Below are 16,644 nucleotides of genomic sequence, written 5' to 3' on the forward strand. Positions count from 1 at the left end.
GGTCATGCGGGACTCGCCACAACTAAGAGCTCGGCCTAGAGGTTAGAGGCGTTGTTGGTGAAGAAGACAGAGTCAAAGCCGGGTAAGGAGTTAGACTTGCCAAGCCTGACGGTGGGGAAGGAGTAACAGATCATGGTGGGGCAAGCAAGGCGGAGGTGTCAACGTCTTTGCGTGGGAAATTGAGAAGGTCATGGCTGGATTTGTTGGGGGGACTATGAAGATGAAGGAAGGTCGGGGAGGAGGGGAAGCAAGGAAGATTGGATAGAGAGGAGGGATTCAGTGACATACTTGGAAGGAGAAGTAGGGGAAACAAAGGAAGCAAGAAAGTTGTTGATGTGAACCTAAGAGGACAGTCACTCAAGCCCCATGGGAAATGATGGAGACGGCGACGGAGTGAGTGACGGGGAGAGTATGAAGATCTAAAATTTAAAAGTCAAAATATTTTTTTAATAGTCAAAGTTAACAATCATTTATTTCTAGGTAAAATTTCTGTTTTATTTGAGAGATTTTTTTATACCACCTCATAGTTTAAAATACCCAACAATTTTTAAAAAATAATTCATGAATAAATTCGCTTGTTTATCTTTTAATTATCAGCATGGAGTGCCACATTCAAATTTTTTCTTTCAAAAGAACAGAAAACCTCTGAACATGATCACTATCATTTTATTAGTTGATGTGTAATCTCAAAAACTTTATTACACCACTGACACTCAGAATTTTTTTATTTAGTATTCTATTTTAAATTATAAAATATTTTAAAAAAAATATTATATTAAAATATAAAACATTTTGAATAGATCAAAATTTCATCAAATGCATCATTTTTAAAATTATCTTTTCTCTCTCTATAATTAATTTTTATCCTTTTTTTATGTATTAAATGATGAATATTTTTTAAAAATTTATATTTTTATTTTAAAAAATAAAATTGTTAAATATATTTAATAAAATTTATTAATATATAAAATTTTATCTAAAAATATTTTTAATTTAAAATGAAGGGAGTATTTATTATACACTCCATAATGATGATTAAATGGTTTTCACTAGAGGCGCGTTGGTCCTTGTTTATGGCGAAACAACAAAAGATGCTTGCTCCCACCCTCCCCTCAAAAAGAGAAGAAAACCCACGGGGCAGGGGAAGGCCCCCATGCATACACAAAGAAGAAAGTAAAATTATGCCCAAGAAATCAATGGAAGCCAAACTGCTGGCAGCATTATACAGATGTCCTCTAGCAACAAGATCATGATCTGAGGCTGTAGTCACTTTATTGCACTGGCTAGATCCAGTAAGCACTCTCGCCAGAGTGTAAATTCAAAAGTCTTTTTGAACCTCGTTTACCATCATCAACTAGGCGAAGGTACAACTTCAATTGACTTAATCAAGGACTTCCACAGTTTAGGACCCAATAGAGATGTGAATTCTAATACTAACCAGCAAATAATAGTAAGTCTGAGTGCGAAGGTACAACTTGAACATACTTAATCAATGACTTCCACAGTTCAGGACCCAGTAGAGATGTGAGTTCCAATATCAACCAGCACATAATAAGTCTGAGTAACTTTACAAGCAAACTCACCATAACATATATAACTGGCTGTAACATTAGAACTAATGCTGTCTAAAGCTTGTCTAGAAGATGCTAACTGCATGACAATACGAAAGGCCTCACAATCCTTTTATCAGGAAAATGAATGGCACAGGCCGCCAAACAAATAGAGGTGAACATTGTCATTGAGTAAGCGTTGAGGACATACTTTGTGCAGAATGTTCCTGAACGCAACGACAACAGTATACGGTAATATGTGCCTAATGGATTTGATAGAAAATTCATCTCTTACCAATAATCAAATTCTTGTAATTATAAAAATGAAAAGGATGGACAGAAACAAGAACCCAAAGCCCACACATGTATCGAGTAAAACTTATAAAAACCTGCAAGATTGGATTACTCAGGACGATATGGGGATTGACAATAACAATCATTAAGAATCAAATATAGCTGTGAAATAGTTGTATTTCGATCGAACGGACCGGAATCTTAATGAAGAGCATTATTTTGCAATACTATCACTATGTCATATACCACAAGAACTTGAAGTCAGAAAACATGACCGCTGAAAAAGAATATAGGGTCTGATTCGTGATAATCAATCGTTAAGCTTGGTTCAACTCGAACGTCCAAACGACATATTAAAGACCTTTGCCATTGAAAATCCTTCCTTTATCCATACTAAGTACCCATAATACACGAACACCGCCTCAAACCCCAGCTCACTTGTATTCAAAATTCGGGACTGGCGGAGCATCAAAACTCTCCAAAACCTTGGTCTCGCTTCCCCCGCTCGTGCTGTGTTCGTCCTTATTGCCTCCACCCGATAAACCCCCGAACCATGATTTACTTTTCGAACCCGAATCCGAAGGTACAGTCGACGACGTCATCTCTTGTGGTACGGTTGGCACCGGCAATCTATTACTGGAGGGGTTAGGGTACTCAGGCATGGGCTCTTCAATCATTATAGGCATCTGTTGCTGTGCGCTGAGGAACTTGTTAAGCATGATCCCAGCTCCTTCAATCAAGGCCAACAAGACGCCGCCGAAAGCAGCCGAGCGAGCAGAAGCCCCAAGACCCTGCCTCATGCAGAGGAAGCCACCGGTGGCAGCACCGGCGATAATGGAATTCCAGGGGTCCTCCTTTTGACGAAGATAGACCATCGTGCAGTCAAAAGTGGAGAATAAACCACCCCAGACAGCGAAGCTGCCTCCAACACGCGGCGCGTTGAGGCGAACGGCTTGGGAGCCGCCGATGAGCCGCGATCCCTTGGGAGAGTTATAGAGTCCTTTGAGAAAGTGAAAGGCAGAACCGCCAACGGCTCCCATGCCGAAAGCGCCGCCGATGTCATCGAGAATACGATCGGGGCAGGGCTCTCGAGAAGTCTCTGGAGTTCCCATGAGGAGAAGAGGAAAGTGTCAGGGGTTCGAGCCAGTACTCCCTCCCCTCTTCTGTATCCTGTGGAGGAAGGAATCATTCATGATTGAAGTACTCAAATACCCTTCCTTTGGTTCTTTCCCCTCATCCGGGTCGGGCTTCCCATCGGATACCTTGAGACGGAGAAATGTTTTAAAAAAAAAAAAAAAACCCGAAGCAATTACTACTAGTAATTAAAATTAATTAACAATTCAACCATTAATAATCACAAGAGAGTTTTAGGTAGGGGTGTTCACGGAGGATTGGGACACTCTTATTTCATGTTTTATTTCAAAAAAAGATCTAAACTAAATTTTTATCCCATATTCTGTCCAATCTTAAAAGTTGTCTTATCTCATTATGAATCGGAGCTGGATTGAAACAAGATCGAGACATCCTACTGTCTTAAAAAATTAGATAATGTCGGAGAAGTATCTAAATAATAACATTCATTAAAATTTTAAATTATATAAATTATTAAATTTAAATTAAAAGAATACAAGTATATAAATTGCAATAATTTAAAATTAATTATTGAATTACATTAATTATAATTACAAATTATAATAACAACTATACATGATTTTTAGATTATAAGAATAGCAACAACAGGCAAGTCAAGCATAATATCAAATTATTGTTTTTCTAATTTAGTCGAGATATGCTAAGATAATTACTTTTTCAAAAAATAAAGCAAGAATATGATATAAATAAAAGTTATTAAATATATATATATAAAAATAAATTGTATTAATATAATTAATATATTATAAAGAAAGATATTGCCATGTTTACTCTATGTTATTAAAATTATCAATGTAAAAAACTTTAATTTTAAATAAGAATTGCATGTATTGAAATTATAAATTATATAATTAATATATATATATATAAATTGTATTAATATAATTAATATATTTAATGTATATTTTTAAAATAAATAATATATATTTATATATAATACTCAAGATGGGACAGGACGTCCCAGTAGCGATCTCATGTCCCACCCCGCCTCGAAACCCTTTCTTATCCTGTCCCGTTTAGCAAAGTAATATCTCAATTATTTTTAGATCGGGATGAGACCCATCCCAATATAATCGGAACGATACTGAACTAATCAGAATGGGTATAAGTTGAATATCCTTAGTTTTGGGCATGCTGGCAAATAAAAAAAAAAGTAAGAGAGTTTTCAGTGCATTGGCAAAAAAAAGGCAAAGAGAATGATAAATAAGGACTTTATAAGAACATTAATGTCAAATTAAAATTTTTCAATATTGACATTTTCAAATTTTAGTGCTCCTTCTATCATGTTTCATTACTGAAGTTCCTAATTTGATATTAATATTTTTATAAGATTTTTACTTGTCATTCTCCAAAAAAAAAGAGAGACAATTTTCAAGGTAAAAATACATATCAATAACAAAAAAATGTTAATAATAGCTCAAATTAGGGTGTGGGTTGAGATTTACTCTTTTCATTAAAAAATATAAGACATTTTTTGTTAAATCTTACTTTTTAATAAAGTAATTACTTGTTTTCAAACTAATAATATTTGTTCATATTTATTCCTATTTAATATGATGTTTCACTTTAAAATAAATATAAAATAATTTATTTAATAGGGGCGTTTTTGAAAAAAGGTAATAGTTATACCTTGACAAACAAAAAATGTATTACATTTTTCAACATTCAACTTCTTAAAATATATTTTATATTTTTTAATAGAAGGAATAAAATTTACCATAATAATAATTAATAATGGTTAATGACAACCACGAGTACCACACGATACTAATACTAATACTAATGGTAAAAATAAACACTGGTTTTTAGCCTTGGAGTTACTTTTTCTTTTAATGTGGAGGGACATTCTTCTCCACGGAATATTTGCAATGAAGCAAGACATATAGAATATACTATTATTTCGTAAACACTATACATTCTTTCACTGAACATATAAAATGTGTTTTTTTTTGGCTTTTATTTGCATTCATTTTAAAAATCGAGGCCATGTTCCGCCAACAACCTAAACTAGACATTTGTTTGTTTGTTTTTTTAAACGAGAAACAGCATATGGAAACGAGGATATTTGCCTATGTTTAAACATTCCAAGTAATGGTTCCAGTATTTAGTTGAAGTGTCAAGGTTATTTTAACCTCCTAACTATTTGAAAAAAGCCGTTGAAGACGGTCAATTTTGCAATGCATATTAACTTTAAAAATTCAGTCACCGTTGCCCCGCTATTTTTTCATCAAGTGGGTCTCACACTTGATTTATTTCATATTCTTTATTATAAAATATTTACTTGTGAGTCTTATAATTCATTTTTTAATAATTTTCATGACATAAAAAAAAAAATCTCTCCCCCTCCCCTCAACATTCTCTTTCCCTCCTCTTGCTCTTCCTTATCTGTTATCGTCGTCAACATTCCATAAAAGCTCAATAAAAAAAAATAATTTTTTAACCCTCTTTTGTTTAAGAGGAGGAAAATAGAGAGGAGGGAGGAGAGGAGCATCCTCCAAATTGAAAGGAGAGGGCCTCCCTCCCTTCCCTTTATCCCATCCAATGTCTGGTGAGTAGAGGGGAGATTTTTTAATTTTTTTTTTTCTCTCCTCTCCAATCAAATACTACCTTAACAATTTTTTTAACAAAAGTTCTTAAGAAAATGATAATTAAAGATTTATATATAAAATTTATATTAATTAAAATTTAATTGTTATTAAAATTTAAATGAAAAATAAGTTTGAGTAATTTGTTGTTTTAAAATAAATTATTGTTAAAACCTAAATGAATATATTTATTAATGAAAAATTAATTTAAATTAATAAATATTTATTTAAATTTTAAGAAAAATTAATCAGTAATTAATATAAATTTTATATAGAGGCACTGGTTGTTATTTTTTCAAAGCTCATCTTCCTTCTCAAGCTTCTTCCCTGTGCCCCCCATTGATTCCTCTAGCTATTTCTTCGAAATTTTTATCGTCACTTTCCCGTTCTCATTCTTACTTTTATAAAAAGGAGAATAAGTCCGCAAAAGCTGCTTCTTCTTTGGCCATGCATGACCTTTGTCAAATACCTTGCTTGATCTTGTCGACAACAATCTCAACGAACCCTAGTCATCGCCGGCCCAGTCCATCGACGATGGCTTCCGGCAACAATTTCCCATGTTTATCTGATGATCAGCTGTATATACCTTACTGAATCTGAACGATGCTGGAAATACATATACGAGTGCGCGCGCGTGAATTGAATGAAATGTTGGAATGAGAGAGGATAAAGAGGCGGGGAAGTCTGGGTATGAAGAGAAGAGGCGAAGGTGGGCTTTGTAGATCGGAGACATGAGAACGAGGTGCTACTTTGTATGACACGAGCTCATATATATATATATATATATATTGATATATGCAAAAGCTGCGGACCTACTGGTGCGATAGAAGGAGCAGTATGGGGTGCGGTAACAAATGGGGCAAGGGTTTACACCAACATTGTGAACTCAGATGGTAAGAATTTCAGCTTGATGCCATCAAACATGACGATGACGAGTGGTGGATGGGTGGCGATGAATGTGAGTAGTGAAGAAATTTTGTGGGCGACAGGGACCCTCATCGGAATTACACGAACGGACTAGTTAGTTAAAGCCACAAATGGCGTTGTGCTCGCAGAGAGAGAAGGAGGAGAGGACGAGAGGAGGGAACAAGGATGAAAATTTATATCGCAAACTTAAATTATAAACTTGTAAAAATTTTATTTTTATTAATAAATAATTATTAAAAATATAATTATAATTTAATTTAAATATATTAAAAATATAAATAATTAAAATTAAAACCATCTGTATTAATAAATTATCATATATAAGGTATGAGAATTTTAAAATAAGAAAATTTATTTTTTATTTTTTTATTAATATTAATTTTTGCATTTTAAGTTTTTATTTTTTTTAATCAAGTTTTATATCTTTTATGAACTAAATTTTTTATAATATATACTTAACTCAATTAATTTAAAAAAATTTGACTAATTTAATAAATTTAAGCAAATTTGCATCTAGTCCGAATTTATAAATTAATTAATACGATTTTAAAAGTCATAAACTTAAAAATAATAAACTTATGAGTTTAACTGAATTTATATCTAATTTGAGTTTATGAATAAGTTGATATAATTTTATAAATTAAAAATATAAAAATATTAAATTCGTAGAGTTAACTTAAAAATTTAACAACCATGAAAAGGAGAGAGAGAAATTTTTTTATATATCATAAAAAAATATTAAAAACAAATCATGGGACTCACAGGTAAATATTTTATAATAAAATATAAAAAATGTAAATGTAAGTTCCTCTTGATGAAAAATTAATATCAAATTAGGTATAATAAAATTTTTAAAATTGAAAGATAAAATTAACTTTTAATTAAATTTAGGATCTTCAATGATTTTTCATGTTTAGTTGAGGTTTTTAAATTTAAATTAAAATAAAAATTTTTCTTTGTTTGGACAGTATCTTAAGAACCGAGGACATTTTTTGAAAATAATCTAAGTTAGGGAATCATATGATGATGATAAATTTAATCTGCCAACATAATATCATACGTGTAAATGCAGAGAAATATTTATAAGAAATATAGGCACACCAATTTTTTTTTTATGCGAGTTTTACTAAAATTCTCGCGCATGTCATTGCTAACTTGACAATATTTGGACTTGGAATTTCTTAAATAATGGAACGAGGGATTTTACTCAAGCACAATTATTACGAAGGAGAAGAATCAGTTGTAAAGATCATTTACAATTTTACATAGTGGATTTGACCAATCAAACTTGATTTGCATCGTGTGCTGCAAGGTCAAGCCCAAAATCATGGTAATCAGTATCCGGGCTCGAAACTAATCTCGGAGAAATTTCAAAACCTGGTGTATTCTATAATCGACATGGCCAATCCCTGGAAGACACTGATTTTTTGTTCAATTATTCCTTCAAGCAAGCTTCACAGCTTGTACCTAGAGGCAGGGATAAAAAAAAGGGAGGGGAAAAATTGAAAAGAAATAAGAAAGAGGTGCCTTTCCCTCTTCATCAATCAAAAGGAAATACTTTTCTTCAGAGTCCACCAGAAAACATGCCCAGCTAGCCAAAGCTTGAACCTATCATCCCCACTCCAGCCCAGCACGTGCAATCTCTCTCTTCCCTGGACAAGGCACGAAGTTCTCGTCTTTTTTTCCATTGCTATACTTCCTAACGCTGCCATTGTCTGGGCGTCTCTCAAGTCTCACCCTCTGGATTTTTGGGTAAGGGGTGGAGGAGAGAGGGAGAGAGGTGTGCTCCCGTATGGACGTAATGATGTGATTTGACGTAGAGAGTTTGATCCCAAATGCACCCTTACAATCGGCTACCCAGTAGTGGCCACTCCACGCCTTCGCCGCCTCAGTCGCCACGTCGGTCTCCGAGGTTCCGCCACAGCCGTTCTAAAACTGGTCGGTTCTCTCCAGGACAGCCTACTGGTCGCACAGTTGCCCAACGCCTCGCCTGGATCTTTCTATCCGTCCTACTACGCCGTCAGGGGATTTTCCTCTTCGCTCCCCTCATTTACATCTCCGGCATGCTTCTATACATGGGCACTGTCTCATTCGATGTCGTTCCGGTTATTAAGCACCGTCCGGCTCCTGGGTCTGTGTACCGCAGCCCGGAGCTGTATGCGAAACTCCGGCCCGAGATGGATGCAGATAATTTTTCTGCCGATGCGGTTGGTATTAGTAGATTTGCTTTGCTGCTTCTTCTTCTTGTCTTTGCAATGGCTTTTGTTTATGGTGCGTAACAGAGATTTTGACTACTTTTCTTTCGGTTTTCTTGGATTCATTATGAACGGTGAAGAATTACAAGGCTTTCTTGATATTGTGTCGATCTAGTAATTGGGATCTTACTTTATTTCCTATATTCAACTTCAATTGTTTGTGAATGTTTTGAGGCTAAGAACGGAAAGGCTCGGACGTTACTCTAGTTTTCTTGCATTGAATGTCCTGAATGTTTCGATGATCTCTTTGTTTTGCATAGCTTTAATATAGAATTCATATGTGGCTTGAGCCATTGTGCGCTACATCTGTACTTGATCATCATTATAGGCTTTCTGGTAGAGTTTCTATGATTTCCTAAAGGAAGAGGAGTTATTTTTTATCCTGTCTGAATTCATTGGCTAAACCTCTGCGGCAAAGGAACTAACTCACTGGTTAAGCTCTTAAAACTTTCCAATAACAGATTTTCTGATGAAGGAAATTGGTGCCAGGCCAGGCCATCTCGTTTCCTCTATGATGCTCTTTTAGCTGCTGGGAAAGTTATTTATAATTCTTCTAGTGAAGAAAAGAAAATTAGACACTAAATAGGAAGCTTGGAACTGATTGCTGTGCTTGTGGAAGAATTTTTCTTGCTTGCCATAAAAAATGTAATTGGAACGAGTAGGAATTGATAAGTCTGGCTACTCTTGATTCCACTCGCTCTGCATGTAATTTTCTTGAAGTAATTGTCTGGGGCACATCAAACAGAAAATTTAATTTTATGTCAAGTAGGTATTAGAAATTTTAGATGTTCCTTTTTAGCTTATGAGGGTGAATTGCTCATGTCTGCTTACTTGGAAAACATTTCATGCGTAGTCACTAAATCTGTCATAGGATTTCCCTTTCTTAAAATTTTGAAGTAACATGGGGAACCAGAACCTAAATAATACTAGGCCTTTTCTTTTAAGTTTATGAGCTCTGTAAGGGTCCTCTTGGAATTTATCTTGCTATGATTCTCAGTTTATAGAATTCTCTTATCTCTAGCTCACAGGCATCTCTTTTATTTGGATTACTATTTTCCTTTTTTAATGTTATTTTTCTTTTAAATTATTGAGTCTTCTAAGTTAATTCTAGATCTTGATGCTTTGATTTTGGTTTTTTGGTTCATTTGGTTACTTTTAGTTATACAAGCTATTAACTTCCTTTCAGATATCAACAATATGGAAGAATTCCTATAAAGGTGGTGAGTGGAAGCCATGTGTCAACAGATCTTCAGAAGGTATGATTTGCTTAGTCATGATACCCTGCTAATGAGAACAGTTTTTCCTTCTTATTTTCAATCTCTTCTCTTTTTATGATTACTCGGGTGCTTTTGGTATCATTAACAATGATTTGTCATAGGAGATTTGTATTTTTTATGCCACCCTTTTAATAGAGTACCTTGCACGAGGTTGCATCTTGTTGGAGTAAAAAGAAGAAACAACCAGTTTACTGTTGTCCTTCATTTGCAGTTCATACAATATTATCTTTTCATATACGTTTTCTATCTCTTTGTCTCCAGAGTGGATGTAAGCTGTTCTTTATTGTCCATAAGAAAATTCACTTGTGTCAGTGTGTGGAAGAAAATATGTCTGGCTGTTAAGTCTTCACTCTTCATTGACTGGGACATAGTTTGAATTTTAAGGAATAATCAGATTGGAAAACTTCCTCTCTATGCGTCTCTTGCATCCTATTTTTGTAGTTGATTCTTATTGCGGAGGGTTGAATCTTCCCTTAAAAATGTGGTTGATATAAACTAAATTTCAAATTTTCCTGTTGCTGCATCTTCGGCTAAATGGACAAATACAAAGGATATTCTCTAAAACGATGAAGTCGATGGACATAACTTTTTCTCTGGAAATTTTTTTGCTATATATCCAGTGGTAGTTATAGAGGGAGAAAACGCCCTGACATAGTGTCTTTTCCTTTCTTGACAGTCCTTGCTTTTAGCTACATCAGTTTATGACAAAATGTCTTCTAGCTTCTTGATTTTGTCCTTTTACTTTGATTTTTTTTTTTGGGGGGGGGGGAGCTGAAAGCATTAACAATGTGAGTTATTTATACATTCTTCATTGATTGCCTTTAACTGTGCTTGCCGCAGTTTATTCGTCTTATTTAATTTTAATAATGGAAGGTATATTTATATTTTTGGGTAGTGTGTGGTGTTCTGTTACATTTTAATGGGTATTTCTTTTATTGATTATAGGTCTACCAGAGTCAAATGGTTACATATATGTGGAGGCTAATGGTGGCTTAAATCAGCAGAGGACATCAGTTAGTGTCTTCTTTTCATTCCTTGTTCTTGTTTGAAGTTTTATTGGTGGTTATTGAGATTGTTGTTTGACTTAAGATTTCTTGCTTTGGTACCCCTTGACTTATCCTTTTTATGCATGTTGTAAATGCCTCATAGATATGCAATGCTGTTGCTGTGGCTGGCTATCTCAATGCTACACTTCTGATCCCCAACTTCCATTATCATAGTATATGGAAAGATCCCAGGTTTGTCAGTTTTCTATCTTTTACTCCTAGTTTTGTGAGTAACTGATTAATGTCGGCTGTTGGCATAGTATATATACTAATTGACTTTTGATTCAATGATGATTGTATATGTATATAAAACATATCTTACTGTGACTATTGTTAAGTTAATTTCTTTTATTCTACATCCCTAATTGGTGATTGAATCTAGGCTTTTTATTCATATCAGATGACTTTGTCTTTGTCTTAATTCTTTTTCTTCACTTCTGTTTTCTTCTAAATACAGTATGTGTTAGATGGCATTAGTAATTTAATAGTTGGTGCTAGTAACTTCCCCCGTCCTTTGCCTTGACTCTCTCTCTCTCCCCCCCCCTCCCTCTCTCTCTATATATACTTGAGAGCACTCACACTCTTCTCTAAAAAAGATAAGTTTTGCTGCTCATTTCTCAGATACAGCCGTGCCACACAGTTTGTGTGTGTTTATTGCTTCGTCAGCAATAGACAGTAAGTTTTTTGTTGTAAGGAGACAGGGGAAATGTGATTCTCAGTGTATGTTGGGTAGAAATGGGCATATGCATGCCACTTGCTAGGCTCTGATTAAGAGCTGATGAAACCCAATGATTTTCAGAAGTTGTATACTTGAATGTTCTCTTGTTGGACTTAGAATTGAAGGTTTTTTTTTTTTTTTTCCCTGCTTCTGCTTTGAACTTACATCAAGTCAGGCTCTCATTATGCAAGTTATTGGGTGATGACGTGTGGATAATCCTATATAATATAGAGATTTTCATTTTGGAGTTTGTTTTTCTTCGTTATTTCATGAAGTAGAAATTTGTGTCTAATCTTCCATATTCCATACATAATTACAAATGCTTTACTTATTATGACAATTGGATTTGATCACTAAGATGCCCTATGAATTGTCTTGTAGCACTACATGTTCAGATTTTCATTATGTCAATTATGTAAGAAAACAAGCATTGTAAAATCTAGGGTAAACATAACTTTTGGTCCCTGTACTTTACTCACGTTTTGCTTTTGGTCTCTATATATTTTTTTCGATATTTTAGGTCACTAAACTTTTGTTTTCCATTATTTTCGGTTCCTTTATGAGCAAAGTATAGAGACCTTGGAAGGATAAAAAACAATGAAAAACAAAAGTGTAAGGATCTAAAACATTGAAAAAAAAAAGTATAGGGACCAAAAGCAAAATGCGAGTAAAGTATAGAGATTAAAAGTTATGTTTATCCTTTTTTAAATAAAGTCATTTACAATATTTATTAGAAGGAATTCTTTAACCCCCTTACTTGTTGTTGAACATCATTGTTGGTTAAGCTGTTGTGTTAGACGGAATATTTTATTGATGCTCATAAAGTTCCAATGTTGTTTATAATTAATTGATAGGTATTTCTAGTTTCTTACCAATACTATTAAACCGTCAAAGTGTTTCATTTTAAAAAGAATATACTGATTATGTTTTACTTGTCCAGCAAATTCAGGGACATTTACGATCAGGAATATTTTATCAACACCTTGAAAAATGATGTACAGATCGTTGACAAGATTCCTGAGTACCTAATGGAAAGATTTGGAAACAACATGACAAATGTTCACAATTTCAGGATTAAGGCGTGGTCATCTATTCAGTATTACAGAGATGTGGTACTACCAAAGTTACTTGAAGAGAAGTGAGTATATGATATTTGTTCTATGAATGAATTGCTTATAGTTCTCTTTAATTTTCTATTAACATTTTGGGGTTGTTGGAATTTGACCTTGGTATTTGAAAAGGAGAGATTAGTTCATATTCCTCAAAAGAAAAGGTCAATACGTTGGCACAATGCAGGAAAGGAAAGTATTATTGAGATTTTCATGAATTTACTTCTGATTATTGAGTACTTCTTCACTATTAGTTTTAATTAGCTTCGGAAGAAGGAGTGTGAAGCTGTGGCCTTTTTGTTGTAGTATGATGTGTTTAGCTTGAGCCGAATGGTGCAACACTTACACATGTACGGATGGTGTATTTTGCACATATTTGTGCATCTTAAAACTTTGTCCAGTGACGCTTTTTGATTGTCTAATATGAATTTGGCTTGAATTTAATGATATGCCCATCATGGTCACATAATTTTTTTTGGATGAACAAGGAAAATGTGTTATATGAATTACTTGGTAGTTAATTGATCGTTCATTCATTTGTTGTCACTGTTTGCATATGGGAGGTGTTATTTGATTTTCAGATGGATTTTTTTTGTTAGGATGCTTGGTGATATCATCATATATATGTGCGTGGCTCATGATTCCATGACTATAACTTGGATGGGGGCTGAATAGTATATTCGTCACATCAGTTTAAAACTTTGTCTGTTAAATGATGCAGGGTGATAAGGATTTCTCCTTTTGCAAATAGATTGTCGTTTGATGCTCCTCCAGCAGTCCAACGGCTTAGATGCTTAGCAAATTATGAGGCTTTACGATTTTCTAGTCCTATATTGACCATGGGCGAATCTTTGGTTGCAAGAATGAGAGAGCGTAGTAAAAATAATGGTGGCAAATATGTCTCAATACATCTCCGTTTTGAAGAGGTTGGTTTACATCATATATGAATGTTGATGCTTAACTTCTATTTATGTACAACAACATTACATCATGATCTTAGCTTCAACTTGTCACGTATTTTCTATGCGCAGGATATGGTTGCCTTTTCTTGTTGTGTTTTTGATGGTGGAAAACAGGAGAGAGAAGACATGATTGCAGCAAGGGAAAGAGGCTGGAAAGGGAAATTTACAAAACCTGGACGAGTTATACGTCCTGGAGCAATCAGGATCAATGGGAAGTGTCCCCTCACTCCTTTGGAGGTGATTCCCTCCTTAAATTAATCTGTAAGACGAGGAAGAATGTTTTGGGCAATAGTTCTTTCCTTGTAGAAATTAACTAGCTTGCCCGTTGTTCTATCTTGTTTCATGTATTTTATGTCACTTACCACTTTTATGCGCATCAAATTTGTTATATAACCCCCCCCGGGGGAACTGTGCTATGTTTGAATTATGGTCAATGATTCCTTCTTACTCTTCAGGTTGGCCTGATGCTTAGGGGAATGGGTTTCACTAAGAACACTTCTATCTATTTGGCATCTGGAAAAATATACAACGCTGGGAAGACAATGGCCCCACTTTTGGAAATGTTTCCTAATTTGCAAACTAAGGAAACTCTGGCATCTGAAGTGGAGCTTGCTCCATTTAAGGTGGAGTTTCTGCTCTTACTTGCACATTTACTTTATGCTTGCTTAAGTTTCAATGTGTCGTGATGTTGACTTGAGTTATTTCTTCTAGAATTATTCTTCCAGGATGGCTGCCATAGATTACACCGTTTGCCTTCATAGTGAGGTGTTTGTCACAACTCAAGGTGGTAACTTCCCTCATTTTTTGCTGGGCCACAGAAGATACTTGTATGGTGGACACTCTCAGACAATTAGGCCTGATAAGCGGAAATTAGCAGTACTCTTTGATAATCCCAACATTGGGTATGCAGTGTGTTAATTGAGAATTTTTGCTCAACTTTTTGGATGGCAGGAATCGTTAAGATTGCTATTTCACGTTTCCTATAGAAGATAAAATGGCCCATATATTTCTTGTTGACAATATTTACAAGTTTAGTGGTATGTTGATGTTTAACTCTCGAACCTCTTAAGCATCTGGGCTATTGTGGATATATTGTCTAGTCCACCAAGAAATTTCTTCTCTTTTTGAATACCAGAAAGAAATATCTTCTCTAATGAAGAATAACTCCACTTAAACAACTGTTACAATTACAATTGCGTGGGGAGATACTTCTGAAGTTTGAGAGGGAAAAAGTTTTAGTTATGCTGCCTAAATTGTTAGACCCCCCTATGCTAAGTCTATAGCTAGCATTACCTTACAATTGTTAAATATTTGAACGTTTCTAAATTTCTTCCTTTGGGAACTATGTACCTTGTTAATGACGCTATTAACTTCTTAGAACTGCATGAATTAGAGTTGTTCAGGGAGGTAGTTATGCGTTATTGGCAGATGACGAGATTTTTATCTTGGCAGAAAGTATCTCATCAGTTCCTGTATGATTAATTTTCAGATGGAGGAGTCTCAAGCGTCAACTGCTGAGCATGAGATCACACAGCGATTCAAAGGGATTTGAGCTCAAAAGACCAAATGACTCGATTTATAGCTTTCCGTGCCCGGATTGCATGTGCCGTGCAAATAAAACTGATGGTTTGAGATCTTCATCCGCAACTTGATCTATTCACAGAAAATTTGAGGGCTATTTCTCTCACCAATATCACAGAGCATCATGCTAACTGCGTTTATCTGGAATTTGAATTACTTCATTCTTTCCGCTTTCCTTATGGGGGAGAGGGCATACTTTCAGTTTTCAGATCTTAAAGAATTTTGTTGGGGTTCGGTCACATTGATCAGATTTGTTCGTGGGATTGCATTTTGAGGGAGTGACATCTTTTTTCCACATTTGGTGCCAACTGAGAACAGAGTGCAAATTTGTTCCTTGGCAATAATCTCTCTCGGAGCATTGACGTTGACCAAGCATTTGATTATTTCACATACATGAATTAGCAGCTTCTGTATCTAGCAAGCTTTGAGACGACGAACTCACATTCCTTCACACCTGCCTGTACATTTCCTTATCAACAAAACTTTTTAAAGCTGTAGCAACAGATTGTGACTGTACATTTATGAAATTCAGGGTTGTTTGGCGCTTCGTTGTTTTGTTGTTAGGTTTGGTTCTTGCTTCCAATTTTGTAATTTGCTTGCCTTCAGATTGAAGGCCCCATTTTTAGCTGTATACTTGTATACGATTACATTTGTTATTCTTTCACATTAGTGTCCCATTTTTTCGGGGATGAATGATAGTTTCAGTGAATATAGTTAGTTAAGCCATGGTTTTTTTTATTTTAAATATAACCGCGCACACATAACAAAAATCAAGTTGTGTTTAAAATTATAAGGTTTTTATAATCAGGTAGAGAATTATCAATAATCTTAATGTGTAAGTTGTTTCAAGATGGATGTCAAGCAAGTAGGTTGACACATTTGTTACCTTCTCTAAAAACGTAATGGAAAATGATCATCCAACTTTTTATAATAAAGTTTTTAATATTTTTAATGATGTTAAAAAATAGGTGTATTTTAAAGTAGTTGTGCTCAATGAGTACACTATGAATTTTAAATAACTCATATATAAAAGGTTTTTAGGTCTTGTTAAATTTCATTATTTTAGCCTCAATTTTGTAAAAGATTTTTGGCAGAAATTAGTCAAATCAATTATATGGATATTTATTATTAATTTAAAAGTAAATTGGAAAAAGATTTTAGGATTGACTTCCAATTTACTTTTGGTCA

The 16,644-nt window shown here is 34.5% G+C and overlaps 2 protein-coding genes across 3 annotated transcripts; one reads left to right on the top strand and one right to left on the bottom strand.

Moving 5' to 3' along the window:
* Positions 1-1,916: 1,916 nt before the first annotated feature.
* On the bottom strand, positions 1,917-3,004 carry LOC129311552 (mitochondrial import inner membrane translocase subunit TIM17-2-like). Its single transcript, XM_054953891.1, has one exon. The coding sequence runs from the start codon at positions 2,954-2,956 to the stop codon at positions 2,279-2,281; it is 678 nt and encodes a 225-aa protein (XP_054809866.1). The 5' UTR covers positions 2,957-3,004; the 3' UTR covers positions 1,917-2,278.
* A 4,907-nt stretch (positions 3,005-7,911) lies between these two features.
* LOC129312065 (protein ESMERALDA 1) lies at positions 7,912-16,182 on the top strand. Of its 2 annotated transcripts, none has more exons than XM_054954630.1 (10): positions 7,912-8,715; positions 9,950-10,019; positions 10,986-11,053; positions 11,190-11,278; positions 12,745-12,942; positions 13,635-13,839; positions 13,945-14,112; positions 14,331-14,498; positions 14,587-14,777; positions 15,365-16,182. In XM_054954630.1, the coding sequence occupies exons 1-10, from the start codon at positions 8,344-8,346 to the stop codon at positions 15,525-15,527; spliced, it is 1,692 nt and encodes a 563-aa protein (XP_054810605.1). In that variant the 5' UTR covers positions 7,912-8,343; the 3' UTR covers positions 15,528-16,182. The 2 variants fall into 2 exon arrangements, with proteins under 2 accessions (XP_054810605.1, XP_054810606.1); XM_054954631.1 differs by having other exon boundaries at positions 8,462-8,779.
* The last annotated feature ends 462 nt before the right edge of the window (positions 16,183-16,644 follow it).

This window comes from Prosopis cineraria, unplaced genomic scaffold (genome assembly GCF_029017545.1).
Source record: "Prosopis cineraria cultivar Desert tree isolate PC_DT_omini unplaced genomic scaffold, ASM2901754v1 PC5, whole genome shotgun sequence".
Lineage (NCBI taxonomy): Eukaryota > Viridiplantae > Streptophyta > Magnoliopsida > Fabales > Fabaceae > Prosopis > Prosopis cineraria.